This window comes from Epinephelus fuscoguttatus, linkage group LG18 (genome assembly GCF_011397635.1).
Source record: "Epinephelus fuscoguttatus linkage group LG18, E.fuscoguttatus.final_Chr_v1".
Taxonomy (NCBI): Eukaryota; Metazoa; Chordata; class Actinopteri; order Perciformes; family Serranidae; genus Epinephelus; species Epinephelus fuscoguttatus.
This window is the reverse complement of record NC_064769.1, coordinates 36,861,152-36,886,034: the sequence shown is the minus strand read 5'-3', so window position 1 is coordinate 36,886,034 and position 24,883 is coordinate 36,861,152. Positions and strand designations below refer to the sequence as shown.

The 24,883-nt window shown below is 40.2% G+C and overlaps 2 protein-coding genes and 1 long non-coding RNA gene across 8 annotated transcripts in view; all 3 read right to left on the bottom strand.

Annotated features, from left to right (window-relative positions):
* Nucleotides 1–4,944, bottom strand: part of sec31a (SEC31 homolog A, COPII coat complex component) — a 32,421-nt gene extending 27,477 nt beyond the window's left edge. For all 5 annotated transcript variants that reach the window (XM_049560045.1, XM_049560046.1, XM_049560048.1 and 2 more), the window contains exons 1-4: nucleotides 4,732–4,944; nucleotides 3,383–3,462; nucleotides 381–504; nucleotides 81–279 (exon numbers count right to left, since the gene is read on the bottom strand). In XM_049560045.1, the coding sequence (XP_049416002.1) occupies nucleotides 81–279; nucleotides 381–504; nucleotides 3,383–3,461 (402 nt within the window). In that variant the 5' untranslated portion in view covers nucleotide 3,462; nucleotides 4,732–4,944. The remainder of the gene's footprint in view (nucleotides 1–80; nucleotides 280–380; nucleotides 505–3,382; nucleotides 3,463–4,731) is intronic.
* Nucleotides 4,945–6,697: 1,753 nt separating this feature from the next.
* Nucleotides 6,698–7,922, bottom strand: LOC125878705 (uncharacterized). Its single transcript, XR_007447771.1, has 3 exons — nucleotides 7,446–7,922; nucleotides 7,027–7,067; nucleotides 6,698–6,823 (listed from the first exon to the last, which is right to left on the bottom strand). It is a non-coding gene; the product is annotated as an uncharacterized LOC125878705 (long non-coding RNA).
* A 1,814-nt stretch (nucleotides 7,923–9,736) lies between these two features.
* Nucleotides 9,737–23,205, bottom strand: lin54 (lin-54 DREAM MuvB core complex component). Of its 2 annotated transcripts, none has more exons than XM_049560059.1 (14): nucleotides 23,090–23,205; nucleotides 19,198–19,973; nucleotides 17,551–17,662; nucleotides 17,267–17,397; nucleotides 15,169–15,324; nucleotides 14,588–14,789; nucleotides 14,428–14,501; nucleotides 14,148–14,342; nucleotides 13,971–14,062; nucleotides 13,595–13,666; nucleotides 12,583–12,685; nucleotides 12,357–12,494; nucleotides 12,039–12,241; nucleotides 9,737–10,849 (listed from the first exon to the last, which is right to left on the bottom strand). In XM_049560059.1, exons 2-14 carry the CDS (start codon nucleotides 19,951–19,953, stop codon nucleotides 10,648–10,650), a joined length of 2,436 nt encoding a protein of 811 aa, XP_049416016.1. In that variant the 5' UTR covers nucleotides 19,954–19,973; nucleotides 23,090–23,205; the 3' UTR covers nucleotides 9,737–10,647. The 2 variants fall into 2 exon arrangements, with proteins under 2 accessions (XP_049416016.1, XP_049416015.1); XM_049560058.1 differs by lacking the exon at nucleotides 23,090–23,205 and adding an exon at nucleotides 21,675–22,873.
* Between the last annotated feature and the right edge of the window lie 1,678 nt (nucleotides 23,206–24,883).

Sequence of the window (24,883 nt, the reverse complement as noted above, 5' to 3'; positions counted from 1 at the left end):
GATAGATCTTTAATTTACGTTTAAAAATACCATTCAATACGATATTAAATTCACCGACACTGGAGTCAAACGCATCTTACCTGGAACGGGTTGACATCGAGCGCTCTCACAGGCCCCGTGTGTTTGTCGCTCTCAGCAATGATCACGTTGGTCTCTCCCGCCATGATCTTTGCAGGGTCGTACAGGATGACGTTGCCGTTCTCCCCTCCTGCGACCAGGACCCCAGACGGGTGACCCTGGGAATCCATCCCAAAGGGACCCCACACCAGTTTGTGGTATCTGTTGGAAGGAAGGGGAACAAAACGTGTGTGATGAACAGCTGCACTTAAAAAGGGGGGAAAGAGTCAACAACATGTGGTGTTGTCGGCAGCTTTCTGTACCTGTGAGAGGAGGAGAGGCTGCCGCATGACTTCATGTCCAGAGACGGCTCCGTCAAGTCCAGCTCAAAAAACTCCAGGGAGGCATTGGTGCTGAAGGAGGCGTCCAGCTGCTGGGCTGATGTTCCTGCACAGAGAGAGCACAGGAAGCTTTGGTGCTTGTTGTGTCATGTAATGCATGATGCTGCCATGTCACAAAGACTCCTACTTGTCAGGCTTCTAAATATTACACATAACAATGATCTAAAAAGCCAACTAAGGAGTCTCGGCAGAGTGTGAAGAGTAACACACATTTATCAGGACACACAGTCCTCACTGCAGCAAGTCTTCACATGATTGATATGAGATGATCAGAGACCCTGCGTCGGCCATATTGTTCATTCTTTTAAAGAAACCCGTTCACTTTTTCTCTTACACATGATCTGGCAAAAACATGAGTAATAATAATGTTTAAAAAGTCAGTTTTATTTACAGAGTTTAGAGCTGGATTTTAACTTTAGTGTAATGTATTTTGGGAAAGAACCAACCAGACAAACAGAGCAGGGCGGATATTTATTACAAATACTACAAGCAGGTTGTAAAAAAAGCAAGAACCAGGAAATGGTGGAATAAAGAGTCTCCAACAGTCTCTGAATGGATAGAAATAGTTATGGTAATTTATGTTAAAGAACAACTGACTTTTTCTCTGAGTCATGCCACTAAAAAATGTAAAAAAAAAAAAAAAAAAACATACTGGAAAAAATGGAAATCTTATTCGACTTTAAAGTAATTTCATTTAGGGAATTTTGCTTCGTCCCCATCAGCACTGAGACATACAGGATGGACTGTGGCTCATGAATGAGTGGAGGATTTCTCCCTCCTTAGAGACACCCTGGATTTCCAGGAATCAAGGTCAAGGATCATAAGGACGTTGGTGATCTTGAAGGACTATCACGGACATAAAGGGACACAAAGGGCCCGTTATCCGTCTGTTGTTATTGGTTTTGTCTACTTTTGTTTTTAAAATAATGAAAATAAAGTCTAAAAAAAGTCTATATTTTAATATCTACTGTAGAAATTAGCCTAAAGTTAACAAAAATCCAATACATGTACATATATTGTATAAATAGGGCTAAAATGATAGGAAATTTGCTGAAATTAAAACAGGAAAAAAAACAAGTGAAGCAGAAAATAAATTCTGCTGCTGGTATAATTCAGAGAAAACATATATTCAGGAGAGTTTAATAACATTTGACAAGTGCAGACAATGGAGACGGGTGGAAAGTGAGTGCAAACAAAATCAGTGGCACCTTTATATGTGTTGTTTGCACCCCTGATAAAGAAACAAGTGGTAACACCCTATTTGATGTTCGAATCAAATCCAAATATTAGACTAAAACCAGCCTACTCTGAAATATACATGAACAGATAGATAGCAAAATATTCATCATGACTATAACAGTTTGTACAAAGACATGCCTCAGGGGGTTTGTGCTCACCTCTAGTTATGTACTGTAGTTTATCTTAAAGGTCCAGTGTGTAAGATTTAGGGGATATAGTGGCCTCTAGCAGTGAGGACTGCAGATTGCAATCAGCTGAAACTTCTCCAGGCAAGAATTCCTTCAGTGTTCATTGTTCAGGAGGATTTTACTACAAGCTGAATTATCCACAGAGGTCTCTTCCTCTCCAAAACAAACAGACCAGGTGATTTAAACCAGTAAAAACACTGAATAAAGAAGTTTCATGTTACAAATCAGTGTTTCTCCTGCGCTGTTCGGCACCCTTTGTTTTGTGTTTTCTCCTTGCTTTTTTTCAGCGTGCAGCTAATCCTACTCATTCCTCATCAGCGAGAGTATCAATAAATGGAGGAGGAGTAGTGCTGGTGCCAGTGGGCCAGAAGACTGTGACAATTGCGTGTCTATAAAACGTGGGTAAATAAGTGAGAGTTTGTCTCAGTGCTGTGATATCTGGTTGGCTGTGTTTAATCTTTTCTTTATTTTGTGTGTCCCTGCTACAGGCGATCCGGTTCCTTTTTCCCGTTTTCGTTGTAAATAAACGTATTTTAAACTGGCAATTTGTTTTGCTTGCCTTTTTCTCTTTTTGAAAATTCCCACCACTTCACCGAGTTACTCCCCCCTTCCCCTAGACCTCTCGCAGGGACGTAACATCACCTTATGTGTGATTCAGACGTTGAGGAGATTTTACTGGGAGAGAAATCATCCTCAGAGGTCTGCTCCTCTCCAAACAAACAGACCAGGTGATTTAAACCCATAAAAACACTGAATCAGGCAGTTTCACCTTCAAACAAGTCAGTGTTTTTCTGATGCTCTCATCACGGATCGGCTGCTGACTATAGTGACTGACGCAACAACACAAATGTCCCTATCTAGAGTCAGTGTTTGGTTTGTCCTTTCAAAGCTACTGTAGAAACATGGCAGTGCAACATGGTGATCTCTGTAGACGAGGACCTGCTCCATACATAGATATAAACGGCTCATTCTAAGATAACGGAAACACAATGATTCTTATTTTCAGGTGATTATACACAAAAGAAAACATACTTCTTATATTGTATTCCATTTCTGTCAATACACCCTCCTAAATCTGACACACTGGACCTTTAAGTCGTACTTAATTACATAAATCACTTTCATTCTTAAGTTAGTGAGTAGGAGTAAATCTGAGGAACTTTTTGAAGCTTATTTTTAATTTAAATGTAAAATTTATCTTGGCTCTGGGCTCCTGCATCTTTGCTATCTTTACATCTAAAAGCACAAGTCTCAGACTTTGTGTTTTCCACTGCAGTGTCACTCATTGTCCATCCTCTCATAATTCCAAATAAACTAAACAAAATGCATTTTCTATTACTGACATTTGCCAAAGGATCAAACAGGCAAACAAGTGAGGTGCATGCTCTGTGACTCAGATTAGTTTAAACAGCTGTATGAATGTATGAAGTCAAAAATTATATAATGTCCTGTCACAACACCAGCAGGCGTGTGCCGGTGTTCGCTGCATGCTCATACCTGTTGCTAGGTAGATGGGGTGGTGCTGTGCAGGGCTCCAGCTCTGGATGGCTGTGCGGTTGATCTCTTTGAGTTTCATCCTGGAACAATAAGTTCACATTTTAAACTAACATGCAGTAACTCTAACATGTTTCCCTCCACGTGCCCTCTGTAGGAATCACCTCAGATAACACAGCATATCATTTACATTCAGATGATGTGTTAAAGGACAGGTTCACACCTTTTCACATGTTCAATGTACATTCAGTACATTCGGTTACTGGTTGCTGTGACGTATGTATTAATGTTACGTAACCGCTCCTGCTGTGCATGCAGGCTGTGAAAAGATGCCTTGCTAATGTGACTGCAGCGTATGTGTTTAGTGTGACATGTGTGTGTCCCAGACAGTGTTTACTTGCTGGGCCACGTTGGCAGGACAGCAACGCAAAGACGGATTTTGAAAAACAGACACTGGATTTGTCAACACAGATCAAGAAGCAGCTAAAGTTAATACAGCAGGCCTGCAAAACTCAAGCAGTTTGTGTTGAAACTGTTTCAAAGAGGTGTTTAGATGCTCATTTTGGAGGCTGTTGCACTGCATTAATTGAGCAGTGTTTCTATTTTTTAGCATCCTCTCACTGATATAAGCAGGGTGGACAAAATACTAGCAACACATCCACAGTTGAATCAACACCTCTCTGAAACAGTTTAAAACTCAACTGCAGGGCTGCATTAGTGTGAGCCAGGTGTACCTAATAAACTGGTCACTGGGTGTAAGTGAGCCTTTAAAGGTTACAGGAGGCACACAGTCAGTGGTGCAGCCTGCATGTGACAGCTTTATAAACAAGTAATTCAGGTTTCATTCCCACTTTAGTGTGGTGTGTGTCCACCTTTCAGCCCAGTGACTGTAATAAACACAGCAGTCAGAGTTACACACAGAGGCCTACAGCCACTGACACTATTCATCATGTGTGTGCTGCATGTTAAAGCTGTGTTGCTGCAGTGAAAATGCAAATAGCATGTAGTTTTTAAGACAGCAGGGAACCAGTCGGTGCTCTTCATTCAAAGGTGAAGTCAGGGAGACATAAAGTAGAAGCTAGCATCAAGCTAACAGCTGATGGACACACACACTGTCAGTGAGGAGCCTCAGTAATGAGAGACATTAAAGTCAAACATCAGAAAACAGGCTCCAGAGTGTTGTCACTGTCTGTACCTGCTCTGCTGTAACATGGTACGGCATGTCCTCGAGCCACAGAGGGGATATTACGTTATGTAGCCTGCTAGCTGGCTGCACAATATAACAGAGTGAAGACAGTTACACACACACACACACACACACACATCTTATTACTCCAACTAAAGCGGCTTACCTTCCCTTCCTTTGCTCCTTCTCACATGAACACACACATAAAATAGGTGACACACACACTAACACACTGCTCCACCCGAACGAGTTCCTCCTTTCGCTTCTGCTTCGGGATTAACGGCTGTAAAAACACAAGAAGGAGGCTACCGGGTCCCGGCTACGGACTCAAGACAGATTTCCACGTCCCCACTGGTCTCCATCAACGTGGCACTAAGCAACAACCTCCTCCTGCCACGAAGAAGAACAACAGCTTCCGGGGGACGGCTACACCGCTAACCCGGCTAGCATGCTAACTATGCTACGCTAGTTTTACGTAGTCCGGGGCTACGCCTGCTAGCATGCTAACTATGCTAGCTGTAATTATACACTGCTCCACCTACTAGCATGCTAACAATGCTAGCGTTATATTTTACTAATAAATCTACTCCTAAAAACAACATAACAATAAATAATAATAAAATATATATTATAAAAAATATGTAAAAAATAAAATGATAGACTTTATAATGATTCGGTCATCCCTTTTTTAATATACAGGGAAAAGACTCACAAATACTATATTAAATTTAAAGGGATTAATAGACTCCTTTATTACTTATTTAATTATTTATTTACCTATTCTCCTCACCAATATGTCCTGTTCTTGTTTCACACCTCTTTTCTACCAAATTATAAATTATTTATTGTTATATTCTTTCATGCCATTTCTTTTAATTGGTATTTATTTTCCTTTCTTTTCCTCAGATGTTAAGTTGTTGCATCAGTGTCTACTGTAATGAGACTGAGTGTTTCCATATACACTACATATGCATACATAGAAGCTGAACAGTACATAGGGGATGGTCTGTAATCACCTCTTCTAGTATATTGTGTGCTTTGTATATTTTGTCAAAGGGAGCCAAGCCAGATGTTTAGTTCTTGTGGCCATTGTGTTATTTTTGTGTTGAAAACTATTATAAAATATTGAGAAAAAGATGCTTTACTAAATAGTCTGAAATAACCACATGTATTCTTTACTATTTTGTTGTACTTTTATTCTGTAATTTATGCTCCATAAGTTTATTTTTTTGCTTATACTTAATGTTTTAATTTTATTCCTTGTAATCATATTTCATGTTTTGATTCAATGATTTAATTTTTTTTTGATTGACTTTTCCCAGTATTTTTGTAATTTACCTTTCATTAAAAATCCATACACAAACCTTGCATTTATACTGAATATTTATGATTCATTTAAAAGAAAGTTTTAGATACTCAACCTGAGTAAAAGCACCAATACAAGAGAAAAATTGCTCTCTTACAAATCAAAATTGTGCTTCAGTGAAAGTGCAGAACAACAAGCAAAATGTACTGTACATTTTAAAAGGTTAACCACTCATCTGCAGAAAAACATTACACTAGCTTTAGGCTGATGCAACAATGTGAAAGCTATAGTTCACTGCTGGAGCTGGTTGACACAGACCTAGTTTTAACTACTTTATATACAGTTTGGGAGCTTAGGCCACTGGTTCCCAACCTAAGGGTCGAACCCCTCCAAAGACCAGATAAATGTGAGGGGCCATTACATGATTAATGGTAAAGAAAAAATAATTTCTGCTGCTCAGATTTACATATTTTGGACTCTAAAATATAAGTAGTAAGTAAGTAAGTAAAAAATACATTATTTCCCTCTGAAATGAAATGAAGCTTAAAAAAGCATCAAATAGAGATGGTCTGTAAAAGTACCTCAATGTTGTACCTACAACAAAGTACATATTGTGTAAAATAATTTCCCACCACTTCCACCCAACTATGATGTGAAAGGATTAATAGGATGATTTCTGCCTATAGATATGTGATATACACATGAAATAAACAGGGACAGTCTGGTGCTAAATGTACAAAATGTAAGAAAGGGCTGTTAACTTTAGTTCCCCACAAATATCCAGCCCTCTCCTGAACAAAACACGACACACACATCAACTTTGCTTCACAATTTGTATTTATTTGATGATGAATAACTTAAATAGAAGCCAAAACAAACCAGTCAGGTGCACTTTGTAGAAGTAGTTGTGTCAAGAATCACCTGAACTCGCTTTCACCTCAGCAGGTCGACCCTGAAAGAATAATGCAGATATTAAAATGAGACGAAAAATCACACAACCGCAACTTCTTTAGTTGGGAGGTGAATGCCAGAAACCCTCATTTAGAAGTTCATGAATAATCTTCCCCAGACATATGAATGGGTCAGATGGGTAGTGATTGGTATAATCATTGGGATGGCTATTCACTTGATTATATAGCACACTGCAATACATACATGCATCTGAGGTCCATCTGAGGAGTCCCTTCTCTTCAGATCTGTAAAAGACGACACATTAGACATTTACCATCAAACCTGTAGGTGGTGAAATGTGTACACCGAATTACTGCATAAAAACAAGCGTTAGGATTGTAGGATGTATGCCGAATTAAAGAGCTGCTGCTTATACTTCAGGAAGAGATCATGTTTTGTTATTTTAACCAATGAAACTTTGTCTATACGTGAGTTCAGACTAAACACCCTAATCTTTAACAGGAGTTTGGCGTGGCCCGTCACACTCTGGAACGCGCTGTCTTTTCTTGACCACGTGCTCTCACGGTTGTCGGTTTACCACGCTAAGCAATCTAATTGTGCCGTCTCCGACACTATATAACTAACAAAACTGTTATAACAGGTTTAATTAATAATTTACTCACCTAATTACCGGACATGGACCTCCATGTGCAGAGACACAACTTCAGCTGACGTTACTGGACGAAACCTCGTTTCAGAATCATGCTAAAAACAGAAGAGCGACCTAGCTAGCTACATATACATACTAAATTTATTTAATATGCACTTCTTAATACTGGTACATGAAATTTAAATGTTCCTGTCGCAAGCATTTTCCTGAAGACATCCAACGTGCTGCTACTTCGTTCTGCACCAACCTTCTCCAAGATCTTCTTCCTTCATCTTCCTCCTCTTCTGATTGAAAGCTTGACTCTGTGAGCGCTGTCGCCACCTACTGGGTGGGATGAGCTGCTTCTACTTAACTATGAGGAAGGCTGGGGATTCATGCACCTTTCTCCTGTCATAAACATTTAATGAAGCCTCCAAGACTCTTAATTACTGACATTATTTTGTAACATGTATATTTTCAATTACTGGATAATATTTTTTTATTTCAATCAAAACTGCAGTTCCTAACAGGCCTATAGGCTGACCAGTGACCCAAAAATAAAGCCTCATTCACACAACTTTGATGGCTGACAATGGTTTAAAGGGCTCTGTCAGGATATCTTTGGTGGAAATATTCATTTCCTTTTCTTTTTGGGTTTTATTTGAGACCATATTTGTTCTTTGAGATGAAAACAGACAGTTGGTTTGTTTTCAAATACAAGACATTTACAAATTTTGATCTAAAAGTGAACTAGGGTTGTCACGCCACCAAATGTTACAGTATACTTCATTTAACATAAGATGGCTGCTGAGATTAGAGCAAGCAAAGATTATTTTTTTTTACCATTAACCCTTTGAAACCTAGAGCGACATCATCTTTCTTGTGCTGCTTTCAGGCGCCATTCTTGAGTATTCAAACCTTTGAACCCTGAGCAAACTGGTGTAATTTCTTCCAAGAACATGGGGAATAAAGGCAACTTGGTGAGAAATGTTTTACAAGTTGCAAACTATTAATAGATTTAGAAAAGTATTTTTAAAAAGCTAAGGGGCCCCCCCCACCCCCCAAAAAAGTATATATTTTTTAAATTATTTTTCATCCTTTTCTTATATTTATGTAAATACATTTTAAAATCTTTTTCATTAATTAATTAATTTTTCGTTTTTGTCTTATTTCCTTTCGCTGGTCAGGCTTTCTCTGTTTGTTTATGGGTGGGTGGGGTTGTTTTCTCTCCTTATTGGTTCTGTTTGTTTGTTTGTTGATGCTCTGTGCATCTTGTTGAATTATCAATAAAAATACCTTGTTTAAAAATAAAAGCTAGGGAAAAAACAAAACCAAAAAAGCTGGGGGAAAACTATATCTATAGTTATCATTATTACATATTTAAAAATATGTTACAGAATTATAATTTTTAAGCTCTTTTTCAAGGTCATTTGTTTGTTTTCAAAAAGCAAGGAAAAAACTATATTATAATTCTCATTATCACATACTTAAGCTCTTTTTCTGGGTCATTTCCTTGTTTGTTTGATTTCATCTCTTTAAAAAAAAAAAGATTTTTTTTTTTCCTTATTTTTAATTTTCTCTTTAATTATTTCTTGCTATTTTTTTGGGGTCATTTCCTCTTTTCATTGCTCATCGTCTTCTCCTTCCTGTGTTTTTTAAAGAAACCAAGTCAATTTGCTCAGATTTTAAGGGGTTAAAGAGAAGTGGAACTAGACCATGCATTCAGGACGCAGTGAAGGAGCAAAACAAAACGTCAGCATTTTCTGTCGGCTCTTTAAAACCAATTAAGATCTCATTTTAAAGATTAATGAATGTGACTCCTTTTAAGACTTTAAGGATCTGAAGGAACTCCATGTCGGAAAGGGCTGTCTGAGCAGCAGGGTAAAGCCTTGAAAATATTAGAAATTTTTTTTTTAAGTCGCTAAAATGTGTATTGCTGCTGCCCCCGTCCACATCAGTACATTGCTTAGCTTCTGTTGTGACTGCTTCTCCCAGCTTGAGGCATGCTGGCCGCCATCTACTGTAGGTAATATGCTAATTATGGATATGTACCTCACACAACCCCACTTACAAAATCCAAACCATACCTTTAAGTGACGCCAGGAAGACAACAAACAATACACGTTTGAACATGCCAAAGTAAACATTATTATTTACTCCTGCTATAAGGTGTGAAAATGTGCGTTAGCTCCCTTATTAGCGCTTCATTTGTGTCCCTCTGACATCACACCAGCCTCGGACACATCACTTAACTATAATTAGATCTGTGTTACGTTAACATGCTCTCATCTACTCAGGAACATCACTTAACGAGCCGTGTTGGTCTCAGTTGTTTTTCCATTCATGGTGTTTTAATGTACAGTAAGCATGTGACTGATAACAAAACAGCACCAGAGGAAACATCGACCTCCGCCCAACCAGCCGTGTTCCACCTACTCTGAGCAGTGCTGCATGTGTGTGTGTGTGTGTGTGTGTGTGTGTGTGTGTGTGTGTGTGTGTGTGTGTGTGTGTGTGTGTGCGCGCATAATGCATTATGTGTTTGCATTCATCTTACAATTAATTTGCTTTTAGGTGTGAACCTAAATTTGCCTCTACTCATTTTTCATTGAAACAATTTAGCCTAGCGTTGGTTAATAATAATTAACAGTTTGCAGCACTATAAGCCACACAGTTATTAGCGCTCACAATGATTACAAATACTTGTCAAAATAAATATCAAAAGATACACGTTCTGTTTTTCTACCGTAAGCACAGATGATTACATAAAAATTACAGCCATTGCTTTGTCAAAAAGGGAGAAAGAACAAAAGGGAACAGAATAAAATGGAACAACAAAAGTTGGAGAACAGATTTCATGGGGCCCTTGGAGGGAAAGTAAAGTGAAGAAATGTTAAAATCCCTGTTCAGTGCTCAGCTCAGAGTCATTTCTGTCCATCGCAGCCAGGTGAACAAATGTGAGAACAGCTCTAAAGTCCGCCAGAGGCGCCGTGCTCTGTCCATTTGTCCTTCAGTTTGCAAACGTCTGTTCCGTGTTTATTATCCCAGCTGGTCTTAGCTTTCCCCAGGCAGGGGAGTCTACTTTCAGGCCATTGTTCTGCCTTTTGTCGAGGGAGACAACCTGTTTCCCTGCAGGAGAGAAACCCCGGGGCTCCAAGACAGAGTGCAGAGTAATCCGTGCCTCTCGGCCCCCGCAGCTGGGTTCAGGTTAGAGGGTGGAGGGAGCCAGAGAGCTCGGCCTAGCAGTTGATGGAGGCACAGTCTGCTTTGGCTTTCCCCGCCGAGCTGATTATCCTCATGAGGCAGTGTCCGAACTCCTCCAGGATCATCCTCTCTGCTTCCACCTGAGGCTGGTGAGTCTGTTCGGCCTTTTTGGCCTGTTCCAGCAGACACTCGCACGTCGCTTCAAGCACCTCCTTTGTGACAAACGTGTACGGCAGCCTGCAGGGGACAGGAAAAGAGAGACAAGTTAGAAAACACATCATCCTTCATGTCATCAGCGGGCCCTCAATCAGATGTTACAGTCATTTAGTGTTAAATTTGTCTCCAATATTTTTTAGCCTTAGGCCTGTGTCAAATGTCCTCAGGTTATAATCATATTAAGTCAACCTCATCCTGTTTCTGTAAGTCAAGGCTCGGTTGACTAAAAGTCCGGACATTTTAGTCTAATCTGAGGCTGCTGACACCACCTCTTCAAGAAGGTCTCAGTCCGGTTGTTTTGGTGTGTTCACACCTGAGTGTGATTGCTGCGTTCAATTTAGAGTCACCAATTAACCTGCATGTCTTTGGACTGTGGGAGGAAACCGGAGTACCTGGAGAAACCCGTGCCTAAGGGCTCCCCCACCCCAGGTTCAAACCAGGAACCCACTTTCTGTGAAACAGCAATGCTAACCACTGGTTTTTCCATGTCGCATGACATGCATTACACATTGCTGCGTACCTCAGGGTACAGCTGCCGCGCCCTTAAAAACAGGCGCTTGGGAACACGTGTGCACCACTTTGGCATACCTCTGGCTTTATAGCATGGCCTCACAATGGATTTGAGGGCACAAAAACGTGACATGTGTCTGGGCCGTAAAAATGCAGCTTCTAAAAAAGCAGTGCATTAGTTTGATTTCTTTTCAGAGCCTCATTTTAACAAAATGGACCCAAATATCATCCTGTTTATTTCTGCTAAGCCCTGTTTTTGTCACTCTTAACTTTAACTTATGTACGTTCCTCCAAGTTCTTTCAACTGAGCTCATGGTGCGTTGCTGCTGTAGTCATGATATGCAGCACAAGACACAGAACTGCAGCACTGGGAGAGGAAAAAACAACCCACAAAAAATAATTTGTCTCTTCTTCTTTGTCAAAGATATTAATGTAAATTACATTTAAGTCTCGTCGTTTTTCGTTAACAGTTAGTTATAGATTGCATTTAATGACGGTGCCGTGTCGTCACAATCATAGAAAAAAAGGTCGCTGCCGAACATATTTAATCATAGTTTTTGTTAACAGCATTAACACTGTTGCACACAGACTAAACTCAGAATTCATCAAAGGACTCTGAGTTATAATCCCAATAGCAATCATGTAGTTGTTCCTCAGCTGCTCCTGTAACTTGTTGTAACTGAGGTAAGTGTCACAGTACCTCCCGCCTCCACTTGAAATAACGGGCGTCGTCCTCATGAGCAGGTCTGAGATCTGTGACGACAGCTTGGTCTTCGCTGCAGTTTGCTGCTGTACTCTCACTTCTGCTGCGTCTGCCAAGTGCATCAGCGTCTTCCTCTCTGGACTCTCCTCAAAGTTCTTGCAGCCGATGCACTTACAGATGGACGAGCACATGATCTTCGCCTTCGAGGTGAAACAAAGGAAACATAAACAACAGTTAGAGAGCCACAAACAAAACAAGGGTTTCACAGTTACATTAAAACAGCTCCTGCGAACGCTGCGGCGAGGGCAGACCCACCTCGTAACACTCGCAGTAGTTCTTCAGGCAGCCTGAGCGTTTGCAGTTGCAGCCTTTGCTGTGTCGACGATCCGACTCGCCCTCTTTGCCTTTACCGATTTTAGGTTTGAAGGCCTCCGGGTTCCGGTCCAGACACGTCTGTGAAAACACATTTTCACCTTCATTCATCTGTTTGACAGGACGGACACTCGATCCATTAACACATCTGACAAACTCCTGACTTTACCTTTATAGCTTTGAGACGTTCTGTTTCATGCTCCAGGTTATTGAAGCAGTTATTGCAGTTACAATTATTACAGAACTCTCCGTTTGCAAAGCAGTCACAGTATCTGGGGAAGAAAAACAGAGCTCTGCTTAGTGAAACAGTCGGAATAAGAACATACAGTGGTACCAAAACACAAACTGAAGTAGACCAACATTTCTTGTTAACATTTTTTCCATCAGCAATTAATTATGGAGGATGAAAAATGATGCTATCAATAAATAAATAAATGAATAAATTAAAAAAAATATAAAATACAAAAATAAATAAACATAGGAATAAATACATGTACAAATAAATACAGGAATAAATTAAAAAAAATATAAAATACAAAAATAAATAAAATACATAAATAAATACACAAAAAAACTGAAATAAGAAATACAGGAATACATAAATAAATATAGATATAAATAATTGAAAAAAAATAATATAAAAAAATAAAATAAAAACAAAAATAAAAAAATCTATAAAATAGAGAAATAAAAAGATAAAGTACGAAAATAAATGTATAAAAAACAGAAAAAGAAATTTAAAAATACTGTAACAAATAAATACAGAAATAAATAAATGAAAAACTGAATGCTGAAATATGGAAATAAATAAATAAATAAAACTAGATAATTAAACAGGACACAAATATCTTAAATTCCTTTCTACATTTTTTTAACAACTATATTTATTTATTTTTGTTGATGAGGTAGGAGGGTCCTACCCTCTGTCTATAGCAGGAGTTGTTTCAAGTCTGTTGATCCAAACACGCATGGCAGATATTTATTTATCCCCTTTTAAAACCTTATTTATTTCAGCATTTATTTATGCCCGTATTTATTTTTGCATGATACTTAACATTTTCCATCCTCCATATTTAACACAGCAGCACATACAGGTCGTGGTGTATCTACACAGTCTTGACAAACAAACACAACACCTGAAAAGACAATAGTAAACAGGTCTGAGAGACAGTCGTACTTACAGTTTGAGACACTGTGACTTGGTGCAGTTACATGGTTTCCTCGGCCTTGAGGTTGTCTCTGCTGTTGACAAGCTGTGAATGAACGCCATTGAATAATATTAGTTACTTTATTTAAAATCAAATCAGTCAATTAGTATAGCTTAGTTAGTTCTATGGTCTTCATTTTTAAAGTAAACTTAAGTCACAGAATGTAGTTTACAAAGGTTTTTTAAGTAGATAAGAAAACGTTTCCATTAAGCCCAAATTCCTATTTTAGCTCACACTACATTTTTATTGTTTTGAAGAAAACAGAACAATCAAACAGTTTTTAAGATAAATGGTTTAGTTGCTCTGTCCCACATGATGCCATAAGAACTGCATTTACGTCCCTCCTTACCCATTGAGTGGCAGTTTGGCCTGAGTCTGGACCCCAGTGGACGCCGGGAAACCAGAGCTGCTGGCGAGGGTCACAAACGGCGTCTGCTGGAGCTACAGGAGAAGCAGGTAACACATCAGAGGACGCTCATTATGGATACCAAAGACCTTTAAAACACACACCAAAAACACCACTCACCTGTGTGACATATTGTGCTGGCACGACGGCGTAGCCCACATTCCCGCCTCCTGGAGCTGGAGCCAGAACGGTGCCTGGAGGGAGGCTGGTGAAGTTGGGCTGGATCTGGGGTAGCGGAGTGGCAGGCATGATCAGGCGTTGCTGGGTCTGTGTGGTGGTTACTACGGCTGCTGATGTCAAGGGCTTCGGTGCCATCTGCAGGGAATATGATCCATGAATGCAGCTCAGGAGACACTTCACAGTCAAAGCTCAGTTTGAATAAAGATTTACAGAAAGTTACCTGCTTGATGGTCTGTGCTGGGACGATGGGGACAGACATCCTGACTGCTCCTGTGCTCACCACCATGGGTTTAGCTGTGAGACATTAACAAGAGTAAGCTGCCACAGAAAAGCTCCCACTGGTGTCACCTGGGTTTGTTACACAGCTATAAAAAGGTCACCTGTCTGTATGGTGCTGGTGCTGGGACCGCTGGGCTGCGTTGAGCTGCTCGCTGTGGTTGCTGTGACGAGGCGGACGTAGTGGAACCTGCTACCTGGAACCTGAATCTGCTGCACATTTGGCTGGGTGGCCAGCGGGATGATGGTCTTGAACTGGGAGCCACTGACGCCTCCCACGGCCACAGACTGCACCGGTTTGATACTCTGAAAGATTCAGATACAACAGCAGACAAAGCTTTAGGTATAAATGACGAAACTTTGCAGGAGAATCAACGACAGCAGGAGTCAAGTTAAACCTTAAACTTCAAGTATGTTGTGACAGATTTACAGATGAGTCAAGCCTAGTCTCACTTAGCCTGACCTACCTCTACAGTGCTGTGTCAGCGCTGCAGAAAGTACCAATTTCAAAAGTATCTGCACCTTTATACTACACAAACATCCTAGTTTTATTAGAAGGCCGTCTTTCCAGCAACGAAACACTCCTTTAAGCGTCCCCACACACTTCACTGTCATCTGTTTCTAGTCCAGCGCAGACACGTCTTACTCCAGCTGACAATAAACCACCTCTGTGCTCTGATCTTACCTGCGTCGTGGTCTGGCTGGTGGCCACCTTGACTGGAGATGCAGACGTGGACTGTTGGACTGTGAGGATCTGCTGGCCAAGTGCTACATTGACAGGGAGCGTCACTGACTTCTGGGAGGCGCTGGAGGTCGGGGAGGCCACAGACACCACAGTCACCTGGCAGGGACAGACAAGGAGAGCGAAGCATGATCAGTCCAGCTACTGACCTGATAGATATTTTAATATTCTCACATGATATTAATGTTCGGCCCAAACATATCAGTGGAACACATGAAGCTGGAGGCCAATATAGTTCTCAAACAATAAAGTATGAATGCTGCATGTGCTGCAGAACCTGAATGAAAAGACAACTGAAATGTAGCCTTAAGAACAACAGACCTTTGTCACAGAGGATATTCTGACTTGGCAAACACAGGTGGATATCATAACATTAATGATGGCTGTATTGCATGTAGGTGTGTCTGCTGCACGGCTCTGGTGTTGTGCATACTGACTGACAGACACACTTTAAGGAACATCGTTAAGGTTATTCATGACACCTGTGCTTCACCTGCTACAAATCAAAATGTCCTATTACTTGCAATAAACTTTATTAAGCAGACGACGTTTCGGTCATCAGACCTTCATCAGAAAAAGAAGAAAGAGCATATCGAAGCATATACAGGTAACGTCTACTCAGCTGAGGCCAATCAGAGACCATGAGCTGACATCGCAATCAGTCCCAGTCTGTGTGTGGGTCTGCACCATTACCTGTCGGCATATGCTATTTGATGTGTATTGCAGCCGGCAGATGAGCCAGATCTGCCGCCAAAGTTTGAGTGGCAGGAGCAGCATATACATCACCACGACCACATGGCTCATACAACCACAAACAACTCAAGGGAGATTTATCAAGACGGAGAACCGATGAATGTCATTCAAGCTTACACTGAATCAAATTGTGAACGCCATTGCCACTAACATGGCTTCTGGCCTGTAGGCTGATATTGTTGTTTGTTTTGTCTGACAATCACATAGCTGCTGCCGCTGGCTGACACATTACACTCCTGTTAAACTTTCCCAGCACTTGCAGTGACATGTTAAGCAGTGCAACAGCACACTGAAATGAAGCGGATCCTGTGTTTATCCTGTAAGAAGGCACCTCCCACCATCGAATATGATCACTTTTGGCAATAACTGCATCAATATACACTCTGAATAATGTAATTTTAAAAAATCTATACGAAAACATATCTAACAAGTCAGCGATCATGTCAGGCTACTGATAAATCTCAGGGCAAAACCATTACAGTAACACTTCACTGCACACACACAGCTCCAAACGGGAGGCAGTCATGTTCTTTGTTCTTGTATTTAACCTGATGAAGACCTGCTGACCGAAATATTGTTCACTTAATAAAGTTTATTGCAAGTAAAAGGACAGTGTGGGGGAATTCTGATTTCTTCACCTATGGACAGTAGGGCTGCAACGATTAGTCGACTAATCGATGACTAATCGACTATTAAAATAATTGGTGACTATTTTAGTAGTCGACTAATCGGTTTAAGTCACTTTTCATAGAAAAGTACTATAAAAGTACCCCAAAATACTCTTCTTAGCTTCTTATGTTCAGATATTGGCAGCTTTACACACTCTCCCATGACGGTGAACTAAAACCCTTTGGCATGAGTACGAAACAAGACATTAGATGACATCATTTTGGGGTTTGGGAGAGACAGACCGACATTTAACAACATTTTAACACATTTTTCGATAAAATGATTAGTCGACTAATCGAAGAAATAATCAACAGATTAGTCGACAATGAAAATAATCGTTCATTGCAGCCCTAATGGACAGTTTCCTCCTGCGCACCTCTCTAAAAGTTTTTTAAGGTGTGTACGAGCTTCCACATTCTAGTTTTACAAGTCTAAATATTTTGAGTTGAAAATGGCATACACCTGCAGCTTTAATTTAATTAAAGCTGCAGGTGCATAGAAATACCATCACTATGCACCTGCAGCTTTAATTTAATTAAACTTAAAAAAGAGGGAAAGACTTCACTGACATAATTATAATCCCTTGTTTGGTAAATGAGGAGCAGTGTGTAGGATTTACCTTGCTGGGAGTCTTGAGGGGTGATATAGCGATCTTTTTGCCGGGAATACTTTGTATTGTTGTGTTGTGGGACTCAGAGAGGTTGATGGTCCTCGGAGGCATCCCCGGGGAATTCTGTGTCAGGACCCGTCCTATGAACACACAGCACAAGATTTCAGAAAATGTGGCTTCGTTAAACCTGAAACTGAGTTTAAAACATTTTAAAAACTGTGTAGTCTCAACGTAACCAACAAAAATATCAGCAGTGAACAATAATGACACGACAGAGATGCAAATAGACGTACCTGCAATAACAGGAGACACTGACGTCTGAGGACTGAGACCTTTGCTGTTCACGGTTTTTGTGATGATGAACTTGATCGGTGCAGCTGAGGACACTGGTGTCTTCTTAGCAATCTGTGGAGATATTCAGTAAGAGTTGGTGTTCACACATTCACAACTTAAAGGGTGCATACATCTACTGTTTTTAGGTTTTAAGCAAACTTCTGTCACACATGCAAACAGATAAAAGTCTTCAGTTACAGAAAAGCCTCAGCACAGGTCACAATGTAGTACTTGATATTAAAAGATTATTGTTAGCTTTATTTCATGTTTGATTTTCTCTCTATATCATTGCTTTATCTTAATTATTCTGAATTTAACTGACCAGTTTTTGTTTACCATGTGTACAGCACTGTACATGGGTGCATCAAACTACAGATCATTTGTGTTTTATTCAAGCAAGCTCACCATCCTCTGAAAAACTCTGACTCTGCAGCTCATGACATAATTCCATGATTAAAAAATGTAAACAAAAAGGTAGTTAATTGTTGACCAATCTGACTTATTGCTCTCCTAGTACACACAAAAGAGACAGGTAAACACAAGATAGTCAACAGTCACATGGTTGGTTTGGTCAGGAGCCACAGAGACAAATCTAGGGAAGCTACAGCGGGTTCAGAACAGAGCAGCTTGGCCTGCCCTTCAATATACACCAACAGTCAATCTAAACAACATCCATAATAGACTTTAGAGGCACTTCTGTCTTTTGTTAGGAACAATACCAAACTGAAAATCCACAATTGTTCGTATAGTAAGCTCAAAGTTAGCTCTGACACACTCTCATACCTCACCAGACATGCTATGAGGGGTCACTACACTAACCTTCCCGAATAATCAATCTACCGTTTATCATTTTATGTATTTCCCAGTAATCAGTGTGTAGCTGCTGCCATGTTGAGGCAGAGGGTACTGTCTGTAGCTCTGGTTGAGGGTGAGAGGCTGTCAGCAGATAAACAGAGATCTGTGTGGGTACATGAGACCCTAAAAAAGAGGCTGGATCATGGGGAGTACCACAAGTTGGTCCAGGAGCTTCTCCTCCATCGTGGACGTTTACAGGCAGATTTTAGGACGACTCAGGGGCAGTTTGACAACCTGCTGTCTATCATCAGGTCTAGCATAACATAAATTTGAACAACGGAAAAAAAAGCAGAGATGGCATGGGAAAAAATGCCAGGTTCCTAGAGCGCAGAAACACGAGGCGCAACACAAAAACAGCGAGCAAACAGCTTCATTCTCATTAAAAACAATTACAAAAAGCCGCCTCCAGCTGCTAAAACACTTTCTGTGTGATCAGGGCCTAAAGCAAGGTTTAATAAAGAAGTAAAGAAGTGAAGCAGGTCCTCATGACTGTTAGATCTTAATGTGCATCAATAACCTATAGTAACCCTTTACTGTGTACTAAGGTGAATGTCCGTGGCTGTTCACACTAGATACTGATGTGCATCAGTGACCTACAGTAACCCTTTACTGCAGACTGACATGATATAAACACGCATGTTCTGCTGTATGAGGTAATCACACAGCGAAGTATACTAACATGAGTATAAAATGTGGCAAACTCTAAAATGCTTATGATATTAAATTGTCAAATAAGCACAAATCAGTGTTACCTGTACAGTCTTCAGCTGCTGGGCCTGTAATGTGGTCAGCTGGTTGCCAGCACTCCCGGCCACCGGCTTCAGCTCCGACCTCCCTCCAATAGTCACCACTTTAAACTGTGGCGCTTGAGATTTGGCATCTCCTGAAGTCTGTGAAACGCCAGCCTTGCTGCCTGTGTGGGGCAACTGCAGCACTATGGGCTGCCCTGACTTTCCTATTGCTGTCACCAAAAGTTTTTGTCCTTCCTGCTTGATGACCTGGGGCTGAGTACCTGCAGCCTTCGCCGCCTCTGTGGCTTGAGATGAGGCCACCTTGTTGAGAATGATCTGGTGGTTTGCAGCAGAGATGGTAAATGGAGCTGTGAGCTTCTGTAACCCACTTGTGGAGATACTAGTCCCAGTCAAACTGTCTGTTGTTTTCGTGGTGGCTATGGAAGTAGCCAGGGCTGGTTTGAGGGTAAGAAGGGATGCAGACGTGCTGGAAATTGAGATAGGAAGCTGACTTCCGGAGCTGATGCTGAGCGTGGAGTCTGAGGTGGTGGAGGTGGTGAGAGCCTGAGTGTGTTCTGTTGAAGTGGCATCTGCACAGAGGCTCAGGTTTTCTGCAGCTATGGGTGTATCCGTCTCCATCGGGACCGGTGCGTCATCGCTGGGCTCTGACTGGACCGTGGTGCCGTCGGGTTGGGACTGAGGGATGTCCTCTATCGCCTCAGTGTCCATGATCTCATCAGGAAGGAGGCTGTTGAGCTCTGGTGACACCACATCCATGCTTGCAAAGTCTCAGCTCTCTGTTAATCCCAAAAGAATAATGCAGTTAGTCAAAGACATGCACATATAATTCGTAGCTTTTAAAAATGTTAATTATTTTTAATCAGTTAGATGAAAATATTTTAACCAGATTTCAGAAACATATGCGCTAACTGAACTAAATGCACCATGATGCCTGATGCACACAACATACATCACAGACACAGGGTTCTCACACATTTTCATGGACAACATTTCCAAACTTTTCCATGCCTTTTCAAGGACCCGTAATAAAGATTTTTTTCTTGCCTGACTTGTCCGGCATTTTTTAATCATATCAGATCCAAGCTCTATTTAAACATAATTACAGCTAGCTGGCATACAGGAGAAAATGTCAGTGTCACAAACTGACGCATATTAAAGCTACATTAAAATGCACACAACATATCACAGACACAGGGTTCAAACTTTCCCATGACTTTTCAAGGACCAATAATAAAGACTTTTTTTCCTTGCCCCACTTGCCCAGAGTTTTTCAATCCCCTCCAGTTCAAACTCTATTTAAACATAATTCGAGCTAGCTGGCATACGGGAAGGGAGAGACAAACCCAGGGAGAAAATGACTGTAAATATGAAAATATGAAGGCGATGGTGAACAAAACATCGTCACTCATTGATGCATATTAAAGCTACATTATGTTGACAGCTAAGGAAAATTAATTTGCCGTTATTTCACACTAAGTGGAAGGTTATATATGGAAGATTATTTATAGTTTCTTACTTTATTAATTTCATTATACACAACAAATTCAATGACTTTTTCATGTTCTCCATTACTGTGGGAACCCTGCAAACAATGTGTTGATTAATCTACCTACTGTACATTCATATGTATGTGTATATATACACATGTATATATGCAACCCCACCTAGAGTGATCCTAACCAGACCTGTTGACCTGTTTATATTTTTATGATCCATACTGTTCATCTGATTCTGGCATTGTATACATTTTGAATTTGCACCTTATTGTTTATCTTAGACCAGTGGTACTCAATTTACAGCCTGTGGATGCTGGGTGGCCTGCTGACCATTTTTCTATTCACAATTAAAACGAATTAATCCACACAGCCATTTTTTTTTAGTATGTTGAATGTAAAAGGTGCAAGAAGGCATGAAACAAAAAACAGAATAGAGCTTGCTTAAAAAAACAAAAACAAATAAAAAAAGCCAGGAGGATCCCACAGACCCCCTAAGAGAGGTCTGGGATGAGACCCGAATGTCCTCCAATCCTACAAACACCCCTGTGCAGGGATGCTGCGTCTAGCTTTGCCTCCTTTATTCATTTTACCTGATAAATATTATAAACGTTTTGTTATTAACTGACCCCTGGTCTCCTATCATTTTCCAAAAGCAAGTTGAGTATCCCTAACCTATACTTTTATATTTGCACTCTTGCCATTTTGTATCGCAGGATAAACAGCTATAATTATATATCAATCATTTACTCATAGTTGTTGCATTCAATTGCAATAAACAAGATGTACAATTCAAAAATACATACTATTAATTTCTGGTGTGTTGTTCTACATCACTAACAGAAATGCATCACTGGACAACAGTGCAGACTGTTTACAAAATGCTTTGCAAGAAAATAAACAAACATGCAGGGCAGGTAAAGCTAGCGAGTTAGCCACATTCACAGCAAGAAAACACCCGGTTTGCTAACTTTATGCAGATACCTGTGTGTTAGTTTCAGTAATCACGTGAGGTTTAATCAATGGAGGGGTGCACACGAGTCACGTTTGACACGGCCTGACAGCTGATGCTGGGTTAGCTAGGCCGCAGCGATCATCTCAGGCGTATCTTTGTCCTGCAGCACTCCACTCCCAACATTAATCCACCGAAACGCACATATGAACCCTACCCACCACACACACACACACACACTCACACACACACACAGCTAACTGCTCTGATTCTTTCCATGTAAGCGACCGAGACAAACCCTCCTGAGCTGGACTCGTCTGTGTGTGCAGACCCGGAGCAGTGGTCCCATCTGGGGCAAAGACTGAGCAAAAAGCGACAAGCTGCTTGCTGGCTGCGTTACTATTTCAGGCCGGGGTTGGATTTCGAAAGATCCGCCATTTTTACCTCGTCATCAACTCTGTTAGCTCCCCGGCTAACACTGAGCTACTGATAAGGAGGGGATGCATTTAATCTTATTTACATCCAGCGCAGACACCCACACACAACAAAACACATCAGCTAACACACATCAGAGCTGAGGATCATACTTGCTGGTGACTGTGAGCTATTAGCAAGTAACTAACTCTTTTATCTGCAGACTCTGACAACGTAAACAATGCTAGCCTTCAGTAATTCCTGCTGTCACTTGAGACATCCATATGGATCAGGACATTTTAGGTCCAACAATGCACTTAATATAACTGCACCTATAGATCCACATGCCGGCATGTGTAGCCTGTGCTTTGGGGCTGTGAGTCAAGTTAGCGTGGCCTAACCTGTTATTAATGACATACTGCAGTCTTGTTTTGAACCAGTGAAGACACACTATCAAGATCCGTCTCTAAACCAAACAAACGTCAGATACAATATGAGGTTTAACGCAAATTAAAAGCTACATAACCAGCTAGCAGCAAAGGTAACAGCTATTATGTGCTGTTATGATTTCTGACAGCTTACAGGAACAATTAAAGTGCATGAATCGCTTTGCCACCAGATTAAAACAACTTTCAATACGCGTGTTCAGCTAACTTAGCTTTTACTTTTCATCTGCGGACGCATTAAGTTGGCGTCATATTAGCACCAATTTAGCTTTAAACTGTCTCATAGTAAACACTAAACTTTCCCTCAGCTAACACAACACTGTAATAGATTAGTTCAAGGTTATATCTTGGTTTCTGTGCTCTACACTGGTGCCCAACCATCGCTATCATCTTCATCATCAGCCTCATCAAGACAGCCAGCCCAGCGGGCAGGACAACTGTACTAGCAAACTTGCTGAGCCTGCTAACCTAAGCTAGCTAGCACAACATTATATCTCAACATTAGTACACAGTGTTCAGAGTGAGCGGCTTCCTGCCGGGTGAAGTGTAGCGGGACGTGGAGTGGGTCAACACACAGACACGCTTACCGGAGATTTTTACGCTGGGCGACGTTTCCAGATAAAACGAGTAAAGGAAAAGGCGATTGTTCAAAATACCGCGCCGAGCGCCATTCCTCCCTGACATTTCACAAGTCGGCCACGCCCTCCGCGCCATACGTCACCGTGACGTCATTCTTAAAGGCGCAGAACACCTTTACCAACAGAATAATGTTTTATTTGTTGGAATAAAATCATTAAAAACACAATTTTGCCAATTATAAAATAGGTAGAAAATATATTTATCATTTAGAATCGCAAACTAACTCCACAAGAAAGATAAACAAAGCTCTACAAAAAAAATCAAGTACATAGGGCCACCAGTACTAAGAATTACAAAGGGTATAAGTTTCAGAGAATCAACACACAATGACTAATGTCAAAATGTACTAAGTTAATTAAAAAAATAAGAGATACAGTAAATTCTACACAAATAGCGACAAGAAAAAAAATTATACCAAAATAAGAAGGGGGAAAAAAGAATAAACAGTGTTTAAGTATCACAAAACAGAAGCATATCTATTCTTTTATATTGTTTTTTAAATCAGGGTTGTTTTGTGAAGTGAAGTCACATGTGATTTGAAGACAACAATATGCAGAAAAATATAAAAATAACAGGGCCAATGCTGCTAAATAGAACAAGGATAATATCTTTATTAATGTTCATTATTTGATTTTAATTAAAATACAGTAGATTCATTTTTCTCCCCTTCTAGCAGAATGGGTTTGCAGAGAAATCATTTTACAAACCGGTTGAAACAAATAGTATTACTTGATATATGTGATATATACTACTATCACTATTATTACTACCAATATTAATCAGCCCTAAATAAACATATAGGGAGGATGTGTGTATCTGGCAGTATGGTTTTGTGCACTTATGCATTCAATGGTGTTTCCTGCACATATTTTGTTAAGAGCTACTTTGGCTAGATTTGATACCTGAAATATTAACTCTCAGCATGTGAAAACCATATCATATATAGCACACTGTGCTATAAAAATGTTTTTCGTACATTGTGTATGTATACAGTAACCTTTACGTACCCATCACATCCATGGCAGACTACAATAATCAGCTTCATTATGTTTTGCCTGCAGCCCCAGAAAACATCTTTAATTACACACAAACATTAAGCATCAACTTCATTCTTTTATTCTGCACCAGGGACTGGGGAAACACAGTTTTATTTCTCTGTGTACTTTACTGTATATATACATATGGAGGACAGTAAAGTCTCTCTCAACTCCTTTCTTATATGCACAGAAATAATATAGATATTTAAACACAGTTTGGGGACCCTCTGCAAAGAAGGGCTGGAGCCATGGGGCAGTGTCAGCTTTGCCCTGTTGGTGATCCAATCTTGGATGAGAACAGCTAAATAGATGGCAGGAATCACTGATGGAATGTAAGTAAGTACACTTACTCAAGTATGGGCTTAAATACAATTTTAAGGTACTTGTACTTTACTTGAGTATTTCCATTTTATGCTGCTTTATCATTTTTCCTTCTATATTTTGGAGACAAGTATTCTACTTTTTACACCACTACTTTTATTCAACAGCTTTAGTTACTTTGCAGAGTTGGATCATTAAATACAAGATGTAACTCAACTAATAAATTATGATGTATTATTATATAGGTTAAAATACCAAGTAGTATATAAAGTAAAATTAGCCCCACGTTAAACAGCTGAAACATTAAAAGTGCGGAATACACACTAATGCATCATTATTTATTACAGCTGCAACAATCAGTCAATACAGTCAACAGAAAAAGAA

Coding starts and splice junctions, on each gene's coding strand:
- lin54 (XM_049560059.1), bottom strand. CDS start 19,953: ATGGATGTGGTGTCACCAGAGCTCAACAGCCTCCTTCCTGATGAGATC. Junction 15,325..17,266: donor CCCTCAAGACTCCCAGCAAG/GTAAATCCTACA, acceptor TGTCCCTGCCAG/GTGACTGTGGTGTCTGTGGC. Junction 12,686..13,594: donor AAGTCACAGTGTCTCAAACT/GTAAGTACGACT, acceptor TTTCTTCCCCAG/ATACTGTGACTGCTTTGCAA.